This window comes from Helianthus annuus, chromosome 14 (genome assembly GCF_002127325.2).
Source record: "Helianthus annuus cultivar XRQ/B chromosome 14, HanXRQr2.0-SUNRISE, whole genome shotgun sequence".
Taxonomy (NCBI): Eukaryota; Viridiplantae; Streptophyta; class Magnoliopsida; order Asterales; family Asteraceae; genus Helianthus; species Helianthus annuus.
Window position 1 is genome coordinate 160,878,308 of NC_035446.2, and position 27,282 is coordinate 160,905,589.

A 27,282-nucleotide genomic window follows, 5' to 3' on the forward strand; every position below is an offset into this window, starting at 1 on the left:
TGTGACAGAACTATTAATTTGTTTTTCTAAAAACTCCATGTATATTCTTTTTTATTATATATGTAACAAAAACAATTAAAAAAAGAAATTAAAAAAGGTTTGAGTAAATTGCCAAAATCGTCTCTGTGGTTTTATATTTGCCAGTTTCATCCAAATATCCTCAACTTAATAGAAAAAATAAACTAAGTTAGTGATTTGGATGAAAATGGCAAAAAGTTACAAACGTTGGGGGCAATTTAGTACAAAAGTATCATTTTGGATGAAAATGACAAACGTGCACAAAGATCAGGGACGATTTTGGCATTGAACTCAAGAAAATATGTAAAGACTAAAGAGAATTGTCGAGCCCAATGAAAATGCAGAAGCAGGCCCAAACTAAAAGATCAAGTTCAAAGAGTGGGAAAGCCTATGATTGAGCTTGCAGAAAATTAAAAAATATACATATAAAAAAACACACTGCTCTTTGTCTTTTCATGGTATTATATTTTAGGATAAAAAATATATATTAAAAAAACACACTGTTCTTATCTTTTCATGGTATTATATTTTAGGAAAAAGTACAATTCACAATACGTGTCGTCATTTTACGTTTAATGGCAACGACTTTGTACGTTGATGTCAACATCTTCATAATTCAAAACACCAACTTGAACAATACCAACTTCAAAGCAAACCCCACTCCTTTTTGTTTAATTATTTTAGCTAAAGCATAGCTATCCGATTCAAATTTAAAAACCTACCCGTAATAATCATCAATTCATACACACACACAACAACACAAACTTGATCATCAAGCTCTCTATAATGGTACCAATCACCACCTTCTTGTTCTTCATCATCACCTCAATTTCTTCATTCATTCATTTCGCTTTTCGACGCCCTTCACATGGTGCAGCATATAATCCACCTGGAAATTACTATCTTCATATGGGTGCGGTACACTATTTTTGAGTTTATACGCCTACAATCTTGGATCAATCAATTTCTTTTATTTTATTTTATGTCTCAATGATTGAGAACCAAAGTTTGGGTTGACCTACAAATCCCAGGTAGTTTCATTTGAATCTAATGATGTTTTATGTGTGAAATGTACCTTAATTTGACGGACGCATACGCTACACCCTCGCTCTTGATGCTTTCGGTCTTTAATCAAGAGTTGTTTATTGAGATGATCGTTTGCTGGAGATAATTATCAACTTTCTAATATGTTCTATTATTGTAGATTGAAAGATTTTATATTGTATAGAGATATATGATTGCTAGGGTTTTGTAATTATTAATGTTTGTAATTGTAATGTAACTAGGGATCATTGAATTTTTCTTTTGTGTTACTTTGTATATAAGTTTTCACCTTAGGTAGCGTTCGTTTCATGGAATGGAATGGAATGGAATTAGGAAGTTTTTCTTTGTAAAATTGATCTTGGTTGGGGGAGGAAGGAATTTGAAATCCCATGAATTTCTTTAATCAATGAAATTTGTGACTATTTCAACATTCCTTAGAAATCCTTCACTCAAATGAAGGAATGGAATGGAATGTTGAAATTGTCACAAATTTCATTGATTAAAGAAATTCATGGGATTTCAAATTCCTCCCTCCACCAACCAAGATCAATTTTATAAAGAAAAACTTCCTAATTCCATTCCATTCCATTCCATGAAACGAACGCTACCTTAGTTTATTCTTGTTTCACCTAACAAAGGTTTGCATCTGACCATGTCTCTCTCACCTAACAGATTTTACATATAGAGCTTTAGTAATAGATCAAGGGTGAAATATATAAATCGTGGTGGGTAATTGTATAAATGGACTTATCATATTCATGCTAAATGTGAGAAGTGGGTAAAAACAAGAAAATGGGTGATGGCGTAATGGTAAATATAATTAGTCTATACTATTATTAATTACACTACTTATATATGCATCGTTATTACATAGACGAAGAAGAAGAAAAAGGTAGGATAATTACTCTAGTAGAGTAAGGTGTTGTTTGTTTTTGCAGACATAAATTGTCTGCAAGCTGATTTCATCTGTTTTTATGTCTGCAACTGAAGATGTGGTCTGAAGATCTGCAAGCTGAAAATATAAGACTGTTTGTTTTTATAAGTTGATACCGGTCTGAAGCGCATCAAACAAAGACGAAACATTCACATTCAGCTTCGATCCAGTGGAGGAGAAGAGGGAGGTCGGAGAAGGAGCTGGTCACCGGAGGAGGAAGGAGGTCGCCGGAGGAGGAGGGAGGTCGGAGAAGAGGTAGGTCGCCGGAGGAGGTAGGTCACCGGAGGAGAAGAGGGAGGTCGCCGGAGGAGGAGGTAGGTCGCCGGAGGAGAAGAGGGATGTCGGAGAAGGAGGAGGAGCGGCGGTGGGAGGGGCTGATGTTTGAGGGAGGAGAAGAGAGAGGTGTGAAGATGTTTTAAGAAAGGGGTCCATAGCTTATTTTTTAAGATGAAAAAAGCTGAGTTCAGATCTGTTTAAAAAAAAATCAAACAGTCTTTAAGGATAACGTCTGCGCGCCTGCAGACATCAGCCCCCTTGAAGATGTTTGAAGAAAAAACAAACACCCCGTAAATATCTTATCTACTTCTTCGCCAAATAGTCTTCAGAATCTTGTTGGTTCAAGAAGCTTTGGATTCACAAAATAAATTGCCAAACAGAATCAACTGGTTTGATTTGCATTTTAATCAGGGGTGGACCCACCCTTTGGCCAAGATGGGCGACCGTACCCATTGAAAAAAAATTATTGTATATTTTAGGCAAAAAACCCGACCACGCCCCTTGACAATGGGCATGTTTGGAATTCCTTTTCAACTTCTCATTTTCTTCTTTTTAAAGGCATAATTTGGCTTCAAAAGAACTTTCATGGTGTTTGGGATTCCTTTTGTCTTCAAAATCGCTTCTCATATGGTGTTTGGGATTCCTTCTCCTTCTCAAAAGGACTTTTGGAGCTAAAAACACTTATGAACCATCGAACATGTTACCGAACGTTCACGAACATAAATGAACGAACGTATCCTCTGTTCATGTCTGTTCATTTAACTAAACGAACGAAATTTCTTGTTCATGTTCGTGTGTTTAGTAAACGAATGAACACAAACGAACTTCTTTCCGAATGGTTCACGAACTGTTCGCCGAATGTTTGGTTCGTTTGCAGCCCTACGGAACCTGACACGAAACATGAAAAGCCATGATACAAGCCAACAAAACGTGAAAACACGCTTGTTTCATAATTCCTATAAAAAAACTCCATGGCAAGCACAATGAGAAAAGGAGATAACGGATCCCCTTCTCTAAGATCATGAAAACATTGCGACTATTAATCACACGGTTACTTTTCCAAGCTTTTATGGAAAAACAATATATTATTTATTGTGTGTGCTTTAGCAAGGGACTATAGAATTAAACTGAAAAGTAGTAGGGAAGAATTCGATTTAAATGATCAAATTATTTACGGTATATGTAAACACAGTTTGAATTATCGAGATCACGTCCTATTAATTTAGAAAAACATAATTTGTTTAGGCTTCAAAGATATAAGAAAAATGAAAAATAAAAGGGGTCAAAAAACAGGCCAATGAACAAAATGACAGGGCAAGGACTTGAACCCGTGCCAAGTTCTCAACCGTATGCTGACCGGTAGAGCTGTGTCAACTTTTGATTTTAGTCTAAAAAATATTGGTATCTAAGAATATTATGTTTTGGAAAAGGACTAATAGATTTAAGAGTAAACTGCCACTTTGGTCCTTGTGGTTTGGGCAGTTTTGCCATTTTAATCCAAATCTCAAACTTTCTAAATCTGGGTCCCTGTGGTTTGCATTTTGTTGTCATTTTAGTCCAAATCTCAAAAACTCTTATTTTTTACTGTTCCAACATGTCTTTTTTGTCTTTTTGTGCAGGGGTAGTTTTGTCCAAGCATATTTCATTAAAACATTTTCTTAATTAAAAAACCCTCCTAAATAAATCAGTTGTCATCTTCCCTAAATGCAAAGCAAAAACCCAAACCCTAATTCCACAAATGCAGAGATCTCCACCACCGCCACCTCCTCATCCCTTCTCACCACCGCCACCACTACCTCCTCACCACAGCCGCTACCACCACCTCCTTCTCACCACAACCACCATCTCCTTCTCACCACCACGTCACTGTCACCGTCACTCTCTCCCTCTCTCTTCCGATCTCTCTCTCTCTCTCTCTCTCTCTTCCGATCACTCTCTCTCTCTCTTTGAAGCTATAGCGACCGGTGATTCCTAACGGTCTCCTGTCTTCCGGTGGTGTTAGAGAGAGAGAGAGAAAGCAGAAATTCGTATAAAGTTGTATAAAGTATGGTGATTTATGTGATTTATCTAATTTATGTAGCGATTTACGTTATCACCGGTGGCTGTGGCTGTTGTCTCATGTCTTCCGGTGGCTTTCTCTCTCTCTCTCTTTTATCAGTTGTCTCCTGTCTTCCGGTGGTGATTTATCTGATTTAAGCAGCAATTTATCTGATTTATGCAGCGATGTCACTAAATAAATCAGTTGTCATCTGTTATCGCAAACGAGATCTATGAATTTGTTAAAAGATTGTGTGGGGTGGTGGTGCGAGAGGGTGGCGGCAGGTGGTGGTGCTGGTGCGAGAGGGTGGTGGGGGTGGTGGTGTGAGAGGGGTGTGGCAGGTGGTGGTCCATCAGAGAGTTCTCTGGTCTGCAATGGTATATGCAGATGCAGATGTTTATGGTATATTAATTTAGTTTATTAATTATTAATATGTTATATTAAAATTAGATGGACAAAAATCCCCTTGCACAAAAAGACAAAATAGGCAGGTTGGAACAGTAAAAAAAGTGGGTTTTTGAAATTTGGACCAAAATGACAACAAAATGCAAACCACAGGAACACAGATTTAAAAAGTTTGAGATTTGGACTAAAATGGCAAAACTGTCCAAATCACAGGGACCAAAATGGCAGTTTACTCTAGATTTAAATAATTCCAACTATTTCTAATTGATGGACTTGAACCCATGTAATTTAGCCCAAAACTATTAACAAGACCCACAGAAGACGTAGCTATGATAACATATGAACTAATATTCACTACTCATATGTATTAGATAAACTAATTTTAATATTTAGTGAACGTTAAAGCTTTCTTTTATTTTTTTCTTAGTCAACCATGAAATAATTAGCTTTTATTGTACATAAATGATGTCATTTGCATCAATCACATCTCTCACTATCTTTTAATAAGTATTTAAAAATTAATTAATTAACAACCCTCTAAATGTATACTTTTGTAACCACGAATACAACTCTAAAATTTCCTAACGTCTATTTTATAGGACTTGAAGCCGTACCACTTTACTACCAATACATAGACGGTGTCATTGAAACAAAAGGCTACTGGCCTTCAAATTTATATACATTAACGAATATGACTTTCAAGAAGTAAATAAAAACTAAAAATATTTATATTCTTATTTTTAAACGGCAATTCTTTACATCTAAATATCATCTAATCTTATAATTGTAAATTTTTAAACCAACACTACTTTCGTAGAGGCAAACGTCATACCACTAAATCACTAAGGATATGGGTAAAAAATGTGTTTTACCGCATTTTTAAGAAATTTAAGAGAGTTTAGCGTCTTAAAATCAGGGTGTAATTACCCTTTTGTCCCACATCACTTGCTTTAAGAAACATTACCAAAGAAAACTCTTATAAATAAAGGAGTAACTCAAATTTAGCTGCACTGATTGGCCTTTTAGCCTATTTAGTCATGATTTTCTTGGTTTAGGAGTCGATCATTAATAATCATAGGGGTGTGTATGGGTCGGTTTGGGCCGGTTTTGACCTAAAATCATAACCATAACCGCGATGTCGGTTAATGGATAACCATAACAACAACCGATCGGTTATGGTGGTTATGGTTATTTGGTTTTGATGGTTTTAGCGGGTCGGTTATGGGTGGTTGACCGTGTATTTAGCTTAGCTAAAAATAGCTTAATTTTTTTTAACATGGAATAAATTGTTATTGCATATTTGTATATATTAGTATATTACATAGTATAAAAACTACATATAATCTATAATATTAATACCAGTTATTATCGAATATTGAAATAGAGTGATATTATACATTCCATAACTTCAAATATGCATCCAACCAAAACACGAAATGATATGAAGAACCTATAAATACTAAAAATCTTCAATAAACAACATCAAATATTAAAAATACGGTGATATGCCCTAAATGCTACAAAAATTTATTACATGTCGGTTCGATTCGGTTATGGTGGGTATGGAAAAATGATAACCATAACCGACCCGCTACTTTCGGTTTTCAAAAAACCATTAACTGACCGATCGGTTTTTTATTTGGTTCGGTTTTTTCGGTTCGGTTTTGTCGGTTAATTCGGTTATGGTTCGGTTAATTCGGTTTTTTGCACACCCCTAAAATCACCCAATCATGTCCGATTCACTTCAATCTCTTCACTTTCTCTCTCTTAAACACAAAATCGACACCTAAAATCACCCAATCATGTCCGATTCACTTCAATCTCTTCACTTTCTCTCGCCGGAACTGAACATCTCCGAGTCCGTCGCCGGAACTGAACATCTCCGCCGTAAACTCTACCGTCACCAAGAACAACATCCACTGGGACGTGGAGGAGGCTTGTCGGTGGTCTGTGGAGAGTGGAGGAGGCTCGTCGGCGGTCTGTGGAGAGTGGAGGAGGCTCGTCAGTGGTCTGTGGAGGTTGGCGGGGGTGGGAGGAGGAGAAGGGTGGAGGAGAAGGTGGAGGGTTTGTGTGGGTTCTCTGTGTTTTCAAAATGTGCAGGAGAACAGATTGTGCAGACCTAAGAAGACATGGGTGAATGTCTGTGTGGTGAAGAGGTCTCGCAGACCTTTTTTAATGAAAGGTCTGCGAGAAAACAAACAAGTTGCGGACTCCAAACCTCTGCGCGCGTCTGCGCGGCGCAGACATAAGTGGCCAGAAGTGCTTATGGCCAAAAAACAAACACCACCTTAGTGTTAGTTATGGTTATGGCTCAAAACCAGATCAAACAAAATAAGCGGATATCCAACTTTAGTAAAAACCAAAACAAACAATATCACAAAATGAAGGGACCAATAATGTAATTTGTGAACCCAGCCAGCCTAATCAGTAATCATCAATAATAATGTAATAGAAGTAGAACGTCATCTATCTATCTATCTTGTACAGAGATGCATCTATGGCCATCGGAGAGATTAAGGGATTCGTTCAAGCTGGGCTACTTGAACAATCTTGAATGGAACTTGCGGAGGATGAAAACTGCCAAAAACAATAAGAATCAATCTGCAGAGAGCAGTAACGAGGACAAATTATTGGGGGATGATACAACAGATGCTCAGAATTGTAATAAAAAGAATCGTTTTATCGGTTGTGTCGTTGCTGTTGCTAGAGATCTTCTCATGATTTTCTCATGTTGCTTCTGCTGTGGAGGTAATTTTGGTTTATGACTTAGTTTCTCTCATTTTGATTGATGATAATAATGTTTGATTAGGAGCAAATAGACTGGAAGTAGATAGGAGGAGACCTAGGGTTCTTATCATTTAACTAAGGGACCACTGAAGATTAATCTGCAGTTATTGAAGATAGATAGATCACTTGTATAACTAGTTTTGTACCCTTACCGGTCCGGGTTAACAATCAAACTTCACAAACCTATTCAATCAAATTAACCTACAAACTGACCGGACTTCATATTTAAAAACAAAAAAACATGACCGTGGAACTTGGTTTTAAAATGCGCGCTTCAGAAGCGCATAATGCGTGCATCACATGATGCCATGATGAGATCGCATCGCGTGTTGCGGTTCCATGATGCGCGCATCACATGATGTGGTCTAATGCTTTATATGTAGTTGACTGGTATTTGAACAAATTATATCTTTAGTTGAACAAATCTGACTATAGATGATGAGAATATATTATATTTTAGTGTTTAAAGGTTCACAAGTTAAATTATTAGCTATATATATTTTTGGCAAATTGGAAATAAATAATCCCACCTAACTCAATTTGGCCGATAATAATCCCAAGTCAGTTATTGACCGATAATAATCCGAATTGGTCATTTTTTTTGGAAAATAGTCCGTCGTTAAAATAGCTTAACGGAGTTAAGTTTTTTTTCGAATTACAAACCGATGTTTTAGGGTTTTTGATCAAAACGAGGATACGAGTCGATTGATGTAAAACTTACCTCGAAATTGTGCTCGAAATGACTTGGTTTTTGTTAATTGGAAGTTTAAACACATGAATTCAAGCACCGTTTTCGTGGGTTGGGGCAGTATTTCAAGGTAAGTTTTACATCAATCGACTCGTATCCTTGTTCTGATCAAAAGCCCTTAAACATCGGTTTGTAATTCGGAAAAAAACTTAACTCCGTTAAGCTATTTTAACGGCGGACTATTTTTAAAAAAAATTGACCAGTTCGGATTATTATCGACAAATAACTGACTTGGGATTATTATCGGCCAAATTGAGTTAGGTGGGATCATTTATTTCCAATTTGCCTATTTTTTTTGGTATATTTGAATAAAGAACACCTCGCATACGTGATGTGTGTGCTTTACACATTGCGCATCATGCATCGGATTTTGGGATCAAAACGCATTGGATCGCTGCACGCATTATAAAACCAAGCCATTGAATACTCTTATACGTTTTGGAATAAAGCGACCTATTTTGGTTAGAACCCGTTTTGATTGAGAGTTTTTTTTTTTTTTTGTACGACTAATTTTTTTCCCCTTAAATACTTACACCTCCCAAGGATTGAACCTTGGTCTCCCCACAAGAGATAATTCCTCTTGACCACTAGGCTATAACCTAAGTGGCCGATTGAGAGTTAATAGAGGACCTTATAGATACCTTTCTGAAACAACCTGTTTTGACCCAAACATGTTTCAACCCGACCCGCCTGTTTTGCCAGGCTTGGTTTTGTATGTAACTATGAATAATGTGGTTAGCATAGTGAAGGAGTTGCTTATAATTGAGCTATGATTTTGTGATCTGTAACATGTAAGCTTTTGCTTGCAGCTTGTGTTGATTAGGGATATGGTGATTAGCAGCTGCTGCTCATGGTCACAGCTTTGAAAGAAAAAAAAAACAGATTTCATAGATGAAATAGCAGTGTATGTAATTGGGTTGATCATTGATGGTTAGACGCGAATGCTGATGATTATCCACTTCTAATGAATGTATAAATGACTAGATCAATATCAATTTCTTGATAAATATTTGCAGTTGGTAAATTGTGTTTTGCTGAAGGGTTTAATAAATTTGGTCAAAAGAAGCTTGATGAGTTAATTGGTAATTTTAAACTAAATATCTCAATTCATCATAAGGCTCTTCTATCCATCCGCTAGGATAGAGGTATGGTTTGCTTACATCTCACCATGGGCGGCTCTTTAGGTGTGCGGGGAGGACTTCCGCACAAGGCCCGTTTTTTTGAGGGGCACGGGATTTTTTTAAAAAATTCGATATATATATGTTATTTAAAAAAAATTTGTACACACGTAACAAATCTAATATAGAGGCCCATTATCAAATACATTTGTATTCTTTATAATTTACCCAACTTAACAATAGGTTTATTGGGCCCAATCCAATACTAATATGATTAAAAAAAAGAATTACGCAGCGGCTAGCCACGCAGGAAACTGAACGGACGAACAGCAGGAGACGATTCCGAACATCAAGTGAATTTCCGATTGAAACTTTGAATTTCCGATTGATATATTGAAACTTTGTTTCTGAATTTCCGATTGATATATTGAAACTTTGATTCTGAATTTCCGATTGATATATTGATTCTGAATTTCCGATTGATATACTGATAATCTGAAACTTTGAATTGAAACTTTGAATTGAAAGTTTAATCTGAATTTCCGATTGAACATCCTATTGATATATTGATTCTGAAAGTTTGATTTCTGATAATTTGATACTGATAATCTGAAACTTTGAATCTGATCGAACTTTGATATATTGAAAGTTTGATAATCTGAAACTTTGAATCTGTTCGAACTTTGATATATTGAAAGTTTGAAAGTTTGATGAACATCAGAACCCGTATCGTACATTGTCGTATTGATTAAGTGTTGTCGTATTTTTAGGCGTTAATGGCTCCTAAACAAGCTTTTTTTGTCATTTTCGTAATTATATTGTTTATCGTTAAAGCATATGGGCCCATTTTTCGAGCTCGAACAGGGTACGTGAATTCTCAGAGATGCCACTGCATCTCACCCTCCCTAAACACTACCAGTAACTTTGCTATTAGTGGGATTTTACCAGGTATGGTTGTCGTATCATGAGGGTTATCTATTCCTTCACGTTGTAGAAAGTATACATTTGACGCATTAGCAAAACTGAATGGATACATAGAGAATTTAAAGTCGAAAATAACACTTAAAAACTTTTGGATTAAAATCTATGATGAATCAAAGAGAGCAAATATATAATCTATGATACAACAAATGGATTAAAATTGTTATATGCATCTTAACTAGTAACAACAAATTTGAAAGATCATTTAGTGTAGTTATAATGACTAACTAATTTTTTTTTTTTTTTTTTGAAAAATTAATTTGTTCCCATAAATATCCTAATGAAAACACATACATGGACCCTATTCACCTAACTCATTTTTTATGAAAGGCAACGTTGCAGTAGATTGGACCCACTAATTCTTATAACACTTCCTTTATAACCAATTTCAAGAATCAACAGACAGACACACTCACATCAATTGTTCAAAATGACACCGATCACCAACTTCTTGTTCATCACCATCTCCTTAGTGTCTTCATTCTATCACTTTGCTCGCCAACACCCTTTGCGTCTTACCTTTACTCCTCATGGTAATATCTATTTTCATTTCGACTGAGTTTTTCGTGTTCTACGTGATGATCAGGTTAGTGTACGCCAAATATAGCAACCGGAATTGTATATGTGGGATGAGCTTCAAACCCCACATATGCTTTACAACGTTGTTGAAGTATCTGTTTTAGTTAAAGTTGTTTTGTATAGGTGTCCTTGTTTAATTAGCAATTAGCATGAGCCGTAGCTTTGAAGTTAGTAGTGTTTTGGTTTCCTGTCTCATTTAGAGCAGTTTGGCTCAAAATTGTCTTTTGTATCTTTGGTTTGTGAGACAGAGATTATCTGTTATGGTTTTACTATCACGTCAAAAAATGTTCTGCCAGATCATTGTCACGTTGACATGAACTATTACTTGTTTATTTTTCACTTTTGAGTGCATTGGTTTCACTTACACTATCTATTAAAATAATTTATAAATTAAGTAAAAAAGAAATGGAAACAAAGTAATAAATTAATTAAGTTGTAAAGGAAATGGAAACAAAGTTGTGATAAAGTGGTGACGTGTATTTCATTGGGTGGTTATATTAATTCCTACAATAGTAAGACCATGCGTAGTGGACTAGATCCTGAGCCGTTTTTCTCCCAATCACGCCTGAAAATGCCCTCCCCCACCCCCTCCGGCGTGATCCGGCGTTTTTCGCAAAAAAAAACCCTACCGGCGTGCTTTGAATCACGTCAAAAGGGCAAATTTTTTGGCCAATCAGATGGAGATAGCTAGAATTTGTGCCGGAATGGGACGAATTCGAGGCGGAATGGTTTTGTGGTTGGCCGGAAGTGTCGCTGGAAAACCTGTATAAAAAACGAAGAAGACGACGGAATGCAGAAAAGGTTTTAAAAGTTTAGTTTTGACAACTTTGGTCCCTGTGGTTTAGATATGGTTTTAAATTTAACTTTTAAACTTTTGAATTTTGGTCCTTGTGGTTTAGATATGTAATGTTTTCTATTTAAATTTTGAATTTTTTTTTAAGAATGTAATGTTTTTTATTTAAATGAATTTAATTAGTTTTAATTAAAATATTTAATAATTGTGTAATGATTGACGGGTCATCAGTAATGTTTTTTATTTAAATGAAATTTAATTAGTTTTAATAAAAAAATTTAATAATTGTGTAATGATTGACGGGGCATTATTGAGCATTATCCCACTACGCCTTTTTTTTGTAAAAACGTCCAATAATGCCCCCTTGCTTACTGGACTGTCACATGGCGGAAAACGCCCAAGGGTAGACGCATGGTCTAAGAAGCTTCTTTTTGCATTGCAACGTGTAGGGGCTCACGCCTCACAAAGTTGTGTTGTGCTGGTGGTTGTGAGTTACAGATACGGTGTGGAGGGCGGTGTCGAGTTTGAGGCGGTAGGATTTTCATCGGCGTGGAGAACATATGTAGGGCGATGTGGTACGTTGTAAGTGGACGTAGGTAGTAGCCGTTGTGTGTCAACAGTAAGTTCTTTAAAAATAATAAAAAATGTGTGCCACCTGTCGAAGAAAGCCACCCTTTCACGCCCCGTCTCACTCCTTCTGTTTTTGCACACACCACTTTTCTGACGCGTGCTGACATGGCGTCCACATGTCGCACAACGCCCACTTTTCAAGCCCCCCACTCCGTATAGTCTTAGACTGAGTGTTGTGGTGCCGTGAGCGGTGGGCGTCAGCCACGCAGCTACCACCGTGGCTCGTGAACACCGCAACTTGGTCTAGCGAGGTGGCGTGACCACCCTCGCGGCTGGAGATGACCGTTGGGGCGCATTGATTAGTGTGTTGATTGTTTGAAATTAAAAAAATACCAAAATTCTATAAATAACCAACTTCAACCCAAATTTCTCCCCTATTTTTTTTTAAATGCCTTCTTACCTCTCTAAATGTAAATAATCCGTACTCACAAAAAATGGAAATGAATACATTTTCTTCATCTGATTCTTGTGAAGAAGATGATCTGATTATTGTATTAGACTAGTATTATTTGTTGGCTGTAGTATTTTTATTTTAATGTGATATTTTCTATTAGTGTTAGTTTTCTATTAATACTAGTTCTTTTACCCGCCGCGCGTTGCGGCGGCGTCATATGCGAAATGAAAACATATAGACTACAATCAACCAGACTCGTTTTCAAACTAAATTTATGTCAATGTCAAGTCGTATGATAACTCAAATTTATACCTTCGAATCAAAACGTATTACATTTGACCCGATTTATTTCCAAATAGAATTTTCGTCAAATCGTAGTCCAATTCAAAACATACATAAAAACATTTTATAATTGACCTGGCTCATTTTTAGATTAAAATTATGCTAACGCGTAGACGCACTCGAATTTTATACCGACATGTCCATAAAAAACTTAAGAAATTAGTTTTAGGGTAAGCTTGAAACTTTAGAAATATGAGGGGGTCAAAATGACATTTTCAAAGTTAGGAGGGTTACCTCTGACATTATAGCAACGTTTGGGGGTAGAATGGGTTATATATTAAAAGTTTGAGGGTTAAAGAGAAGTTAGAATGTATGGGGGCCTTTTTGTCAAGTTGGAAAGTAGGAGAGTCATTTTTATTAAGTTAGAAATTTGAGCAGTGAATTTTGTATATTTGAAAAAGTTAAGGGTGATTTTTGTCAAATCTAAAAGACAGGCTAATGGCAATATTGTAATTTCTGGAAATTTGAGTGGGTGTTTTGTCAATGGCATATGCCACCGACATTCATCTTTAATATTTATATAATTAGATTATTAGTTAACAAATTTAGAAAAAATAAACATAAAATTAAAAAAAAAATTGAAATTCGCTGAAGCACCAGCTCACTTGAGCCACAACATGGTCAAGTGACTTCAGCAAGGGCTTTTTCTAATGCCTAGTCAACTTTCAGTTAGCGCTAAATGGAACAATATTACAAGATAAATCCAGGAGCTAGCTTGAGCCACAACACACAGTCTTACAAAGAAGGGGCGTTGGAAGTCCAACGTGTCAAAGAGGCGTGACTCGTAAGACTATAACAGATGGTCTTAAGTTTTAATTATTTTATGTGTTTTTATTTTAAATATAATTTTATTTTCTCAATAAATTTTATATGGTTTTGTTTTCATATATCTTATATCAAAATATAAATAAAAATAATCAAATCGTAACAACAATATTAAAGTTATATAAAGTATTATATATTAAAAAATATAAAAAAAAAACTAAAACGATATTTTAAATAAAAGCCCCAAAAACTAATTAAAATACGTACTTTAAAGTTTAATAATTAAAGCCCAAAATAAATTAAAATGCATACTTTAAAGTTTAAAAATTAGTTCTCAACTGCTTTCTGACATTTGACGCATCAATGGCATTCACTTTCAACGTTTGGTCACAGGCTCACAGCAACCCTTCAAGTTTCTTCCACTGCATTCAAGTAATAAAAAATTAAATATACTTTAATCTCTATTCTAAAACGAAACCACCATCACGTCTCTTTACTTGTTAGTATTAACTCCACGCTAACAAGCAAAGAGACGTGTTACAACAACTAGACATGGTTAGGACCGAAAACCGGTCACCCCAAACCATTTGGACCCGATTAAATAATATTAAAGGTTACACCATGTTACATTGTTTGATTGTTTGAGCTTCTACTACACGTTTCAGTTACATTTACATACTTACATTTCTAAATAATACATCGTGACTGACAACCTTTCAACAAAGCTCCTGTTCAAACTCGCTAGCAATATACCTTCAAATTTAACAAACCACGTTAAACCCAGTGAGAGACAATGAACAAAAGCAATTTGTGATACGTCCCAAACCATAAATAACGTGTAAGTCACTCTAATCTTTACATCATACTTTAGGAAAAATATAATTCAATACGTACCGCCATTTTAGTTTAATGGAAACGACTTTGCAACTATGCAAACTTTAATCAATGTCACATCTTCATAAATTAAACAACAACTTTCACATAAATACCAAACTAAAAGCAAACCCCACAGGTTCTTTTCCCCCTTATGTTTTAGTTAAAGCCGAACCATCCAATTTAAATATAAAATCCAATCACTAAACACAAACTTGATCATCAAGCTCTCAACAATGGCACCAATCACCACCTTCTTGTCTATCTTCATCACATCAATTTCTTCAATCCTTCATTTTGCGGTTCGACTCCCTTTACATGTTCCATATAATTCTCCATATGGAAATTTTAATCTTCTTGTTGGTGCTCCATACTTCTTTTGATTGAGATTGCTTTATAGATGAAAGATCATCGATATTGCACCAATATTTTTTTCTTTTTATTTTATATATATTTTGATCTTGTGATTGAGAATCTGAGTTTTGGTTGATATTCAAGTCCCAGGTTTGTATGACAGTTTCCTTTGAAGCTAATGGTGTTTTCTGTATGACTATGTGGAGATGCAGCGGGAAACCTGTATATTACAAAATAAATATGTGTATAATAATCAGTGTGTATTATTCTTTTAATATTTTGTTATTATATATCCATGTATTCCGATAATAATTCAATCTCTACAAAAACCATGAGCGGCAACAGTGATTGCCTTCAATTGGCTTAAATTGCTTTTTCCCCACACTTAAATATAAATTTACGTTTTTACTCTCGGTTAAAAATTTCAATTTACCCCGGTTAAAAATTACGACTTTGCCCCGTTTCAATTTACAGTTTTGTCATTAGTTTTTTCCCCTTATAATTACGATTTTGCCATCAGTTCAAAGTTATGTTTTTTACCCCCACTTAAAAATAAATTAACGCTTTTGCTCCCAGCTAAAAAATCCAATTTTGCCCTCGGTTCAAAATTACCATTTTGCCCCGTGTAAATTTATAGTTTTGCCATTAGTTTTTTTCTCACAGCTAAGTTACGATTTTGCCCTCAACTTATATTTACATTTTCTCCATCGTTTTTGTTTGTTTTCCTGGTGAAACTACAATTTTGCCCCCAATGTAAAATTACAGTCATGCCGACAGATTCCTGACACTCCCCCATTGGTCCATTTAATTTACGATTTTATCCCGGAATTAAAATTATGATTTCGCCCTCAGTTAAAAATTACGTTTTCCCAATCGTTTTGATTTTTTTTAGCAAAAGTAGAAAACGTTTTTTTAATTGGTTGACTCGATTTAATTTTTTTCCGTGTCAAGGAGCTGCCTAACACTCGCTCATTAGTCCTGGAAAATTACAGTTTTGCCCTGATCCGAAAAATATCGTTTTAGTTTTTTTTTTCCTAGCAAAATTATAGTAGTGTTTTTTTTATTGATTGAGAACTACTCGGCCATCGCCCCGCAACGCGAGCGGGGCATCAACTAGTTAAATATAAAAGACATATCCCTTTTGGTATATTTTTTTTTAAATGACTCACTAGGTTAGAACCCCGTGTATTACACGGGTTGAATAAACATAATTTTATATATTAAACAATAAAAAGTTAGATCTTTATGAACCCCGTGTATTGTACGGGTTAAATAAATGTAATTTTATATATCAAATAATAAAAAAAAGTTATATCTTTAAAAACCATGTGTATTACACAGATTAAATAAATGCAATTCTGTATACTAAATACTAAAAACGGCGTATCTTTAAAAACCCGTGTATAATCGGGTTGAATAAATCTACCAAATAATAAAAAAAAATTACTTTCTTAAAAACCCCATATATTACACGTGTTAAATAGATCTAAAAAAAGTTATATCTTTAAAAACCATGTGTACTACACAGATTAAATAAATGTAATTTTATATATTAAATACTAAAAACGTCGTAACTTTTAAAAACTTATGTATAGTCGGGTTGAAAAATCTACCAAATAATAAAAAAATATCCTTAAAACCCCGTGTATTACTAAAAAAATACTAAAGGCGTCTCCAAGCGGCTTGCGGCGATGCGAAGTGCAAAGTACGCCTGTAACACCCCGTGTTCTCGAATGTCAAAGTCAAAGTCAAAGTCCAAGTCAACTTTGACTTCTTTGACTGTTAATGTTTCTCTTTACTTTTTGTATTATGTGGAGTAAGTGTTGTCTAAATGAAATGATCGAATACTACCGATTTACGACTGTGAATGGTAGGAACTAACAACGCGATAAAGTTAATCAATCAATAATCAAGCTAATCGACTCATCAATCGAACTCGAGACTCGAACTATGTGAACTCTGGTATTGTTATACGTGTGTGTGTGCCTTATGTGTTACTTGTGTGTGTTTACTTATATGTTTGGTGTGGTATTCAAGCGAATCAATCGAAAATCAAATCGAAACTCGAAAAGCAATCAAACTCAATCGAAACCGACATCGAAACGTGGCTCATAGATGATTGTATGTTAGATATAGTAGTTGAGACTGAAAGTAATTTGACTAGGAACTCTACCGTATTCGTACCATCGTCCATCGAAATCGAAACATCGAAAATCGTCGCGAAATACTCAAAGTGGGTCGCGGATCGAACAGGAGACATCCTGATCGAACAGGCCAGCCGATCGGCTAGCATCTTCCTAGCCGATCGAGCAACCCATTCGATCGGAGCTCCTGACCGATCGGCTGCCACTTTCCCTTTTGGAAGCCTATAAATAGGGCTGTCCTTGTCTTCATTTCCACTCTCGGAAAGTTCTGACCGACCAGCTCCTATCCTTCACATTTTCTCAGATTTCTCTCAACTCCGGTAAGTTTCCACTCTAATTCTTGTACGTTTTTGATCGTTTCATGATTCTACACCTTTCTATCTTTCAAATCTTGGATTCTAACCGTGAAATCACCAAGATCTAGGTGTTCTTGGGTGATGTCATCATGGTGTTCTTCAAGAACATCATGTTTTGGCATCATTCAACCATGAATGGCTTAGATCTAACCGATTTCCACATAAACAAACTAGGATTCGCTGGAATCTTAACATATCTCACTGTGGAAAGGATTGAAGGAAGGACTTTCCCGACTTTCTTTCAACTCTTTTACACTCAATGCCTTAAAACCGATAGAAACGAAGCTTGACCCAACTGGCTAGCCATTCTAACAGTCAAGAGGTTCAAGATTCGGATTCTACCCACGAGGTTCATCGATTTCGGGTTAAACGTTAAACCAACGTTCCGAACAGTTCACCGGCCGGACTTGGGTGATTCCTGTCCGAACTAGTGAAACAAGTAAGAACCCGTGTTCTATGGTTCAACTCGTTATCAACATACCTCAAAATCATATCAAATCAAGCAGTCAAGTGTTAGACGAAAGGCCGACCAGGTCAGAGATGCTGGCCGAACGGCTAGGCTGTTCAAACAAACAGCCCAGCCGATCGAACATACCAGCCGATCGGCCGGGCCAGCCGATTGGCTAGCACATGGCCCCACACTTTTCAAGTGTCATGAAGTATGTTATTGACGAAGTGATGTTCGATCGAATACGCTACTCGATTCGTAAACATTACTCTTCGGATCATGAGATACTATACTTCAACACTCAATCGTTTTTTTTGCAACTCGTTCGTAGTATGGTGTGCCAGCTGATCGAACAGGCCGTTCGATCGAGTGACATCCGACAGAGAGCTACTTCTGAAGTCCTCACCGATCGGCTAAGCCGGCCGATCGAACAGACCGTTGGATCGACCGACTTGAAAGGTAGGAACACTTTAGTGTTCTCAAATGCTGCAACGAAAACTTCAAAAGTTCAAATCCTCAAACACAAACACACCAGAGGAAGAAACAATCCACTCGAATGGCCCAGCCGATCGAGCCTACCGGCCGATCGAACAGGAATGTCCAACCGGACATACCAGCCGACCGAACAGCCCGTTCGATCGAACCTGCCGTTCGATCGACCAGTCCATTCGATCCATTCACACTTGTCTTATTTTCCACGTTACTCATTGTTGTGCTATCGAACTATTCAGGCTAACCCTACTCTCAGCGCTCCCTTCAATCCATAATCAATCACTGTGAGTATACTCGATCCCTTTTTGCTTTTAGCACTTTTGAGTGTTATATACGTTGCTTATATCAAAACACAAACGATCACACTACTCAAACTATTTGAACGCTAACCAATATGCATGTATACGTGACTTGATGAATGCTTGTTGATTGTGTTTACACGTGGAATGCTGTCTACCTGCCTTAACGATGTAGTACTATAGTTTGGACTCAGCATCCGTTCACACGGGGGTTGTTAAGGACAATTACTTGCATGGATTACGGTGGTAATCATGTATTGCGAACCGTCTCGGACGGTCAACCCGCAGTCATTGGTATCGCTAGGTCCATGTCGATAATTAACATGCTTCGTTTTCCTCTGTGTACGTGCTGGTTATGCGTAAACTATTCGAACTCTATATGCTATTATCAAACTTGTATGCTCACCTTTACATTTTATGTATTTTTATCTTAACGTATGTGACAGGTGCTTAAGTTGCTAGGATGCGTAGGTGCATGGTGATGAAATCGAGGCTAGGGAGGTCTAGAAACAATAAACAATTGTCTGTAATAAAAATCTGAGTTGTCGGAACGGAATTTCTTGTTTGGATGATTATTTGTAATGACATGTTTGTTTATTCGGGATACGGTATGGGACGTATCTTTAACTGGATTATAAAAATAGTTGTTATGGAAACTTCTGAACAATCTGTTTCGCTCAGTGCCGCGCCCCGATGATTCCGCCATCGGTTGGGGTGTGACAGATTGGTATCAGAGCCATAACTATAGGGAATTAGGTTAGACACGACCTAGTCCGGGTCTTTGTCTTAGAGACCTAGACTATAGTTAGGAACCAACAGACCCAGTTTATGTGCCTTATTCTGCAATTCTTCACTATCACTGCACTCGAGTTTTCAATTAAAGTTAGATGATTCAGTCAGGAATAGGTGTGAAAACCGCAAACTCCCGACTAAGTTGACTGGCTTATGGGGATTTTACTCCTTCATCTCGACATTTTCGCCAATAAACGAGGAGAATTATACCAAAACAGGTGTGAAACCCCCATTTTGACGAAATTTCTCCTTGAATTTTCTTAAAACAAGGAAGAGATTGCTAAGCCAAGGGGTGAAACCCTAACCTTGGCAGTTTGTTCTGGACTTTATTTATCTCACCAAGGCCTCGACGGACTCCAACGACCTGAACTCACAAGTATGACCTAGGGAACGCGTGTGGAATGCCCAAGAATCGAGGCAGAAACACGACCTCTAGAGTCGAAAGTGATGACAAGTCTACTGTGTATAGTCGAGTTGCCTAGGGCAGTCGATGTCTAGTAGCCGCAGACAATCTATCTCTCGATTTTATGTGTTTCAATTCTGAGAACCGCAGTCGCGTACTCGGATGACTCGTTGATTTTATGTGTTCCTGTGTGCTTTACCTGTTTACGTGTTTATATTTTATTGCCATTTCAATCAACACACACGACTCGCATTCGCTGTTCTATCTCAATTCGACATCCAGTGTCGCAACTCTAGATGATATCATACTATATGATGTTGTGCGACTAAAGTTAGGCTATACTATACGATGCTACTCGATATGCAATACGAACGACACGCGAACTTTGAAGGATAGGTTTCTGTTTTCTGACTACCTCTGTGCTTAAGTGCGTATGTGCCTTTCGTGACTATGTGCTTCTGTGCTCTACTTGCTTATGTGCTTTTGTGACTATGTGAATTCTGTGCTTTTGTGTCTATGAGATTTCGTGACGTGTGTTTCGACGTGATTCTAAGCTTTAGATAGTAGTAAACGTGTGAGGTGAGATTCGATTACGTTGTGTTGAGTCCTGTGACGATGTCTATTGTAGACCATGTCGTCGTCTGGATCCCGTCACCGTCTGACTTGCCAAGAAAAGAGAGACAGACGCCTCGCTGCTATCATCTCCAAACAAGTGGCGAAAGCCGTGAGTGAGGTGTATGAAAATGCCAGCAAAACGTCTGAAGAATCCCGAGCTAAGAACCCTAAGGATTCAAGCAAGACTGCTTTTAGCTTCAAGCAGTTTAAAGCATGCGGACCGAAGGAGTTCACCGGTGAGGATGGCCCTACCGCCATGTTTCATTGGTTCGACTCAGTTGAAGTCACTCTGCGATAAAGCGGATGCCCCGAAAATCTCCGCACTCTCAATGCTACTGGCGTCTTCCAGTCCCGTGCTCTAGACTGGTGGACTGCTGAACAAACAAGCATGGGAATGATGCAGCTTACGAGCTGACATGGGAAGAACTGAAGGCAATTATGATCGATGAATTATGCCCTCCTCATGAACGCCAAAAGCTGGAGGATGAATTTTGGGTCATTAAGCAGAAAGACGGAGACAACGCTGCTCTCACTGCTCGCTTCAAGCAGCTTAGTATCATCTGTCCCGATCAAGTCAAGACTCCAGAGATGACCATCAAGAAGTATATCCGAGCTCTGCCAGACTGTGTAGCAGATTTTGTTCACGCCTCCAAACCAGCAACGATCGAAGAAACCTACCTACTCGCCGTTGAGATTAATGACAAGCGAGTGAAGTCTGGCTTCTGGGATAAGCAAACCAAGTCTCTGCACCAAGCCACAACAGCACCCACCGACACCACCTCTGCTTAATCCTCAAGGTCCTCAAGAAGGAAGAAGAAGAACAACAGCTCCAGCAACAAGAGCTGTGCTGCCGCAACAGCTGCTGCTCCTCTACAAGCTCTACCAGCTCAGCAGCAGCAACACCACCGCTCAGCTCCAGTGATCAATGCACCGCCAGCAAAGCGTGCATACACAGGCCCTCACCCACTCTGCCCGACATGCTCTTATCACCATCCAGTGGGTCTGGCTTGTTGTTTCTGCGCTCACTGCAACCTCTACGGGCATTTCACTACGAACTGTCGCTATGGTCCCCGTCAAGCCCCGGTTCAAGCTACTGTCAACCAAGCTCTACTTCCCGCCCCTCAAGGCCAACAAGCAGCTCAAGCACCAGCAGCCAATGCTCGAGTCTGTTTTGAATGTGGTGACCCTAACCACTTTGCAAACAGGTGCCCAAACAGGGTGGTTAAGCAAGAGCCCCAGCAGCAACAACCACAACAGCAGCCTCAGCAACAGCAGCAAGCAGCCCATGCCCGAACCTTGAACATCAATGCCTGTCAGGCTCAGGCGGATAACAACGTGGTTAATGGTACGTTCCTCGTGAATGGTATTTATGCATCATGTTTGTTTGATACTGGAGCCGATAACTGCTTTGTGTCGTTTGAGTTCGAGAAGCTCCTTAGTCGTAAGCTCTCTTATCTGTCCTCGTCATTCGAAGTCGAAGTCGCTACTGGAAGAACCGTCGCAGTTAACTCTGTTCTTCGTGATTGCACTCTAGAACTCAACAATCACATTTTTCCAATCGACCTTATTCCAATGCAACTCGGAAGCTTTGACGTCATAATAGGCATGGACTTTCTTCGTGAAAACCATGCCGAAGTTGTGTGCTTCGAAAAGATGATTCGATTCTCGCTCGCGAATGGTGACCTATTGTGTGTGTACGGTGAAACGACGCCGAAAGGTCTCAAGCTCATGTCTTGCATTGAAGATTTGGCGACACTACCTGTATGGCACTAGGTGTACGATCTACACTGATCACAGGAGTTTACAACACATCTTTAATCAGAGAGAGCTTAATATGCGTCAACGCCGATGGGTAGAACTTCTCAACGATTACGACTGTGAGATTCGTTATCACCCAGGCAAGGCAAATGTGGTTGCCAACGCGCTCAGCAGAAAGAGTTACGTGCTCAGTACCCGAAACATCCAAGCCCAGCACAACCTCGAAACCCTTATTCGTGAAGCTCAACATGCTTGCTTTAACGAGTGTACATTGAAGAAAGAGAGAATCTATCACGATGGAGCTCAGTTGGTAAGCAAATCCGATGGGATATTCTATTATCTGGACCGAATTTGGATCCCTAAGCGGACCGAATTGCGAAAGATTATCATGAATGAAGCCCACAAGTCCCGGTATTCTATTCATCCCGGCGCAGATAAGATGTACCAGGACCTACGCTACAAGTACTGGTGGCCGGGCATGAAACGGGATATCGCTCTCTATGTTGAAAGTTGCTTAACTTGCGCAAGAGTCAAGGCTGAACATCAAAGACCTTCTGGCTTACTCGAACAACCGCCGATACCCATATGGAAGTGGGAGAGTATAGCTATGGATTTCATAACAAAACTCCCGCCCACGCCATCAGGTCACGACAGTATTTGGGTTATAGTCGATCGTCTAACGAAATCAGCTCACTTTTTGCCGATACGAGAAGACTACAAGGTGGAGCGACTAGCCCAAATCTACACCGACGAGATCATTCGTAATCATGGTACGCCTCGTGACATCATTTCAGATTGTGACGCTCGTTTTACTTCGCGATTGTGGGAAACATTTCAAGCGGCCCTTGGTACGTCGCTTAATCTAAGTACTGCATTCCATCCTCAAACCGACGGACAGACTAAAAGAACGATCCGTACTCTTGAAGACATGCTCCGAGCGTGTGTCATAGATTTTGGTGGTAGTTGGAACAAACACCTGCCATTGGTGGAATTCTCGTATAATAACAGTTATCATGCCAGCATTCAAATGGCACCTTTCGAGGCTTTGTATGGTAGAAGATGTCGATCGCCTATTGTATGGCACGAGATCGGTCACTCGCAACTAACCGGTCCCGAGATTCTACAAGAAACGACTGACAAAATCCACCAGATTCGAGACAACTTGGTAAAAGCTCGGAACAGACAGAAAAGTTAAGCCGATAGAAGACGCAAGCCCCTGGAATTTGAAGTTGGTGACTACGTACTCCTAAAGGTATCACCTTGGAAGGGTGTAGTCCGATTCGGCAAGAAAGGGAAACTCGCGCCTCGATATGTGGGACCTTTTAGGATTCTGGAAAGAATCGGAAAAGTCGCCTACAGACTCGAACTACCGGAGGAACTCAGTAACGTCCACCCGACTTTCCACGTCTCTAACCTCCGAAAATGCCTTGCTGATCATGATCTAATAGTACCGCTCGACGATCTTCAGGTCAACGAAACGTTACACTTCGTGGAAAAACCTGTCGAAATCATGGATCGCCAAACCAAGCAACTCAGACGCTCTCACATCCCGATCGTGAAGGTCCGATGGGAAGGCAAACGAGGCACGGAGTTCACTTGGGAACTCGAAAGCGACATGAAGGCCAAGTACCCGCAGTTGTTTAAATAAATAGATCTGAAGCATCAAATTGGTAAATCACGGCGTTGTGTAGCCTTCGACCTAATTTCGGGACGAAATTCCCTAAACAAGGGGAGGCTGTAACACCCCGTGTTCTCGAATGTCAAAGTCAAAGTCAAAGTCCAAGTCAACTTTGACTTCTTTGACTGTTAATGTTTCTCTTTACTTTTTGTATTATGTGGAGTAAGTGTTGTCTAAATGAAATGATCGAATGCGACCGATTTACGACTGTGCATGGTAGGAAGTAACAACGCGATAAAGTTAATCAATCAATAATCAAGCTAATCGACTCATCAATCGAACTCGAGACTCGAACTATGTGAACTCTGGTATTGTTATACGTGTGTGTGCCTTATGTGTTACTTGTGTGTGTTTACTTATATGTTTGGTGTGGTATTCAAGCGAATCAATCGAAACTCGAAAAGCAATCAAACTCAATTAAAACCGACATCGAAACGCGGCTTATAGATGATTGTATGTTAGATATAGTAGTTGAGACTGAAAGTAATTTGACTAGGAACTCTACCGTATTCGTACCATCGTCCATCGAAATCGAAACATCGAAAATCGTCGCGAAATACTCAAAGTGGGTTGCAGATCGAACAGGAGACATCCTGATCGAACAGGCCAGCCGATCGGCTAGCATCTTCCTAGCCGATCGAGCAGCCCATTCGATCGGAGCTCCTGGCCGATCGGCTGCCACTTTCCCCTTTTGGAAGCCTATAAATAGGGCTGTCCTTGTCTTCATTTCCACTTTCGGAAAGTTCTGACCGGCCAGCTCCTATCCTTCACCTTCTCTCAGATATCTCTCAACTCCGGTAAGTTTCCACTCTAATTCTTGTACGTTTTTTATCGTTGCATGATTCTACACCTTTCTATCTTTCAAATCTTGGATTCTAACCGTGAAATCACCAAGATCTAGGTGTTCTTGGGTGATGTCATCATGGTGTTCTTCAAGAACATCATGTTTTGGCATCATTCAACCATGAATGGCTTAGATCTAACCGATTTCCACATAAACAAACTAGGATGCCCTGGAATCTTAACATATCTCACTGTGGAAAGGATTGAAGGAAGGACTTTCCCGACTTTCTTTCAACTCTTTTACACTCAATGCCTTAAAACCGATAGAAACGAAGCTTGACCCAACTGGCTAGCCATTCTAACAGTCAAGAGGTTCAAGATTCGGATTCTACCCACGAGGTTCATCGATTTCGGGTTAAACGTTAAACCAACGTTCCGAACAGTTCACCGGCCGGACTTGGGTGATTCCTGTCCGAACTAGTGAAACAAGTAAGAACCCGTGCTTTATGGTTCAACTCGTTATCAACATACCTCTAAATCATATCAAATCAAGCAGTCAAGTGTTAGACGAAAGGCCGACCAGGTCAGAGATGCTGGCCGAACGGCTAGGCTGTTCAAACAAACAGCCCAGCCGATCGAACATACCAGCCGATCGGCCGGTGTAACACCCCGAAAATATAAAACTTTATATTAGAATTATAAAGCATAAATAAATAGGAACTAGTTAACTAGGAAAAATTTAACCTAGTTAACTACAAGGCTAACAATAACTTGAAATAGGGTTAAAGAACCAAAACTAAGTGTTAAACAAAAGTGGAGGGACCAAAGTTGTTAAAAATGAATCTTATGTTACTAATAGTAACAAAAACAAAACCAAACACCCCATTTGGGGGTCCTGGTCGATCAAGAAAAAGCAGGGGAAAGCTTCCCCACTTTCAAACCCTAATATCCACAAATCTCTTAAATTGGAGGTGCAAATCCAATCCAAAACGAAATCCGAGCTTAGAATTGTGATCCTCATCGCAAGAGGGTTAAGAGGTATGTAAAATTTGATGAGAATTCTCTACTTGAAAGCCTCATGAATTTAAGAAATCTGAAATTCGTTGATGCATGATAGTAATTTAGTTACATTAATGATGATATAGTGTCTAGGAGTAAAACCTAGACAACTACATGTGAATTCATGCCCAAATTCAGGAAATTCCATGAACCCATTGAAGCTAGGTTATGGGTTATATAAGATGATGATGAACACTAGGATTTTGAATGATAATTCTAGTATAATTTAATCATAGGAAGTAATTCCTGTAATATTGATGTTAAGATATGTGTAAGGTTTACTAATTAAAGTGAAATTTGAGGTTAAATTGCAAGTCATGAACTTGGAAATGATTGTAGAAAAATCTGACCCATTAGGTGTTTGTTGAAATGCCTAAGTGAGGATTTTTATGTTAAATTTGATGGAAACACAGATTTTGATCATGTCTCATAAATGATGTGAATATGGTCATGAAAAGAATTCTAAACAAGTTAAAAACTGAATTTTCTAGGCAAAGAGTCCGGATCATCAAGCGGACAAGCCGGAGAGAATTCACTGGGAAAAGGCGTGCTCTAAAGGTATGAAATTTATCGTTTCATTACATTATACTTATTGTTAGTCTTATGTCATTATTCAAAACATGATGATCGAGAGTTACCCTTATGTCATGAACTCGACTAAAGTCTAAAACAAGTAATAAACATGGAAATTGAATGTCCGTAAGGTGCTTAAATCAGTACCCAAACGGGTCAAAACAAGTTTTGTAAATAACATGAAGTTAGACACCATTACATAAAGCATGGTTATAATTATTGTGTAAGTTGTATGTTGGACACGCTAAATTAGTTGCGAAGTTAAACTCCTAATACAGGAGTTAAGGTTCTGAATTGGTAAACATGTCTAGTAGTATAGTTGACAAACACGAAGTCTTGGATTTAAACAAGTAGATTATTGCGTAAGCGATCCCTCATGGGAAAGCGAAACATGATAGTGGGTAATAATCCGAATATGGGTAATTAACCTTGGGTAGGTGATAAACATGTTCAAGGTTAAACCACTGCAAAATGGAATTAGAATGACAAAAACAACAAAGCAAGAAAACATGTGCAGAGTCTACCGTAACTTACGGTAGCAAACAAATTGCTATGATGGGAACTTCCTGCCTTACGGCAGATCATAAACTTCCACGGGCCACCGTAACTTACGGTGGCTACCGTAAGTTACGGTAGCACCCAGTTCCAAAAGCTGAAATTTCGTTATTCTTGGTTACTCTAGATTGTTTATAAACATCGTTTCGATTGTATTATTGTCCAAAGACTTTAATACTAACTTTTGTCTAAAATGTCCAGTTTTTTCAGATATTCAAGTAGAAGGATGATGATCAAGCATAATATCC

The 27,282-nt window shown here is 38.3% G+C and overlaps 1 protein-coding gene across 1 annotated transcript; it reads left to right on the forward strand.

Moving 5' to 3' along the window:
* Positions 1 to 7,157: 7,157 nt before the first annotated feature.
* LOC110868892 lies at positions 7,158 to 9,274 on the forward strand. Its single transcript, XM_022118157.2, has 2 exons — positions 7,158 to 7,463; positions 9,060 to 9,274. Exons 1-2 carry the CDS (start codon positions 7,205 to 7,207, stop codon positions 9,071 to 9,073), a joined length of 273 nt encoding a protein of 90 aa, XP_021973849.1. The 5' UTR covers positions 7,158 to 7,204; the 3' UTR covers positions 9,074 to 9,274.
* The last annotated feature ends 18,008 nt before the right edge of the window (positions 9,275 to 27,282 follow it).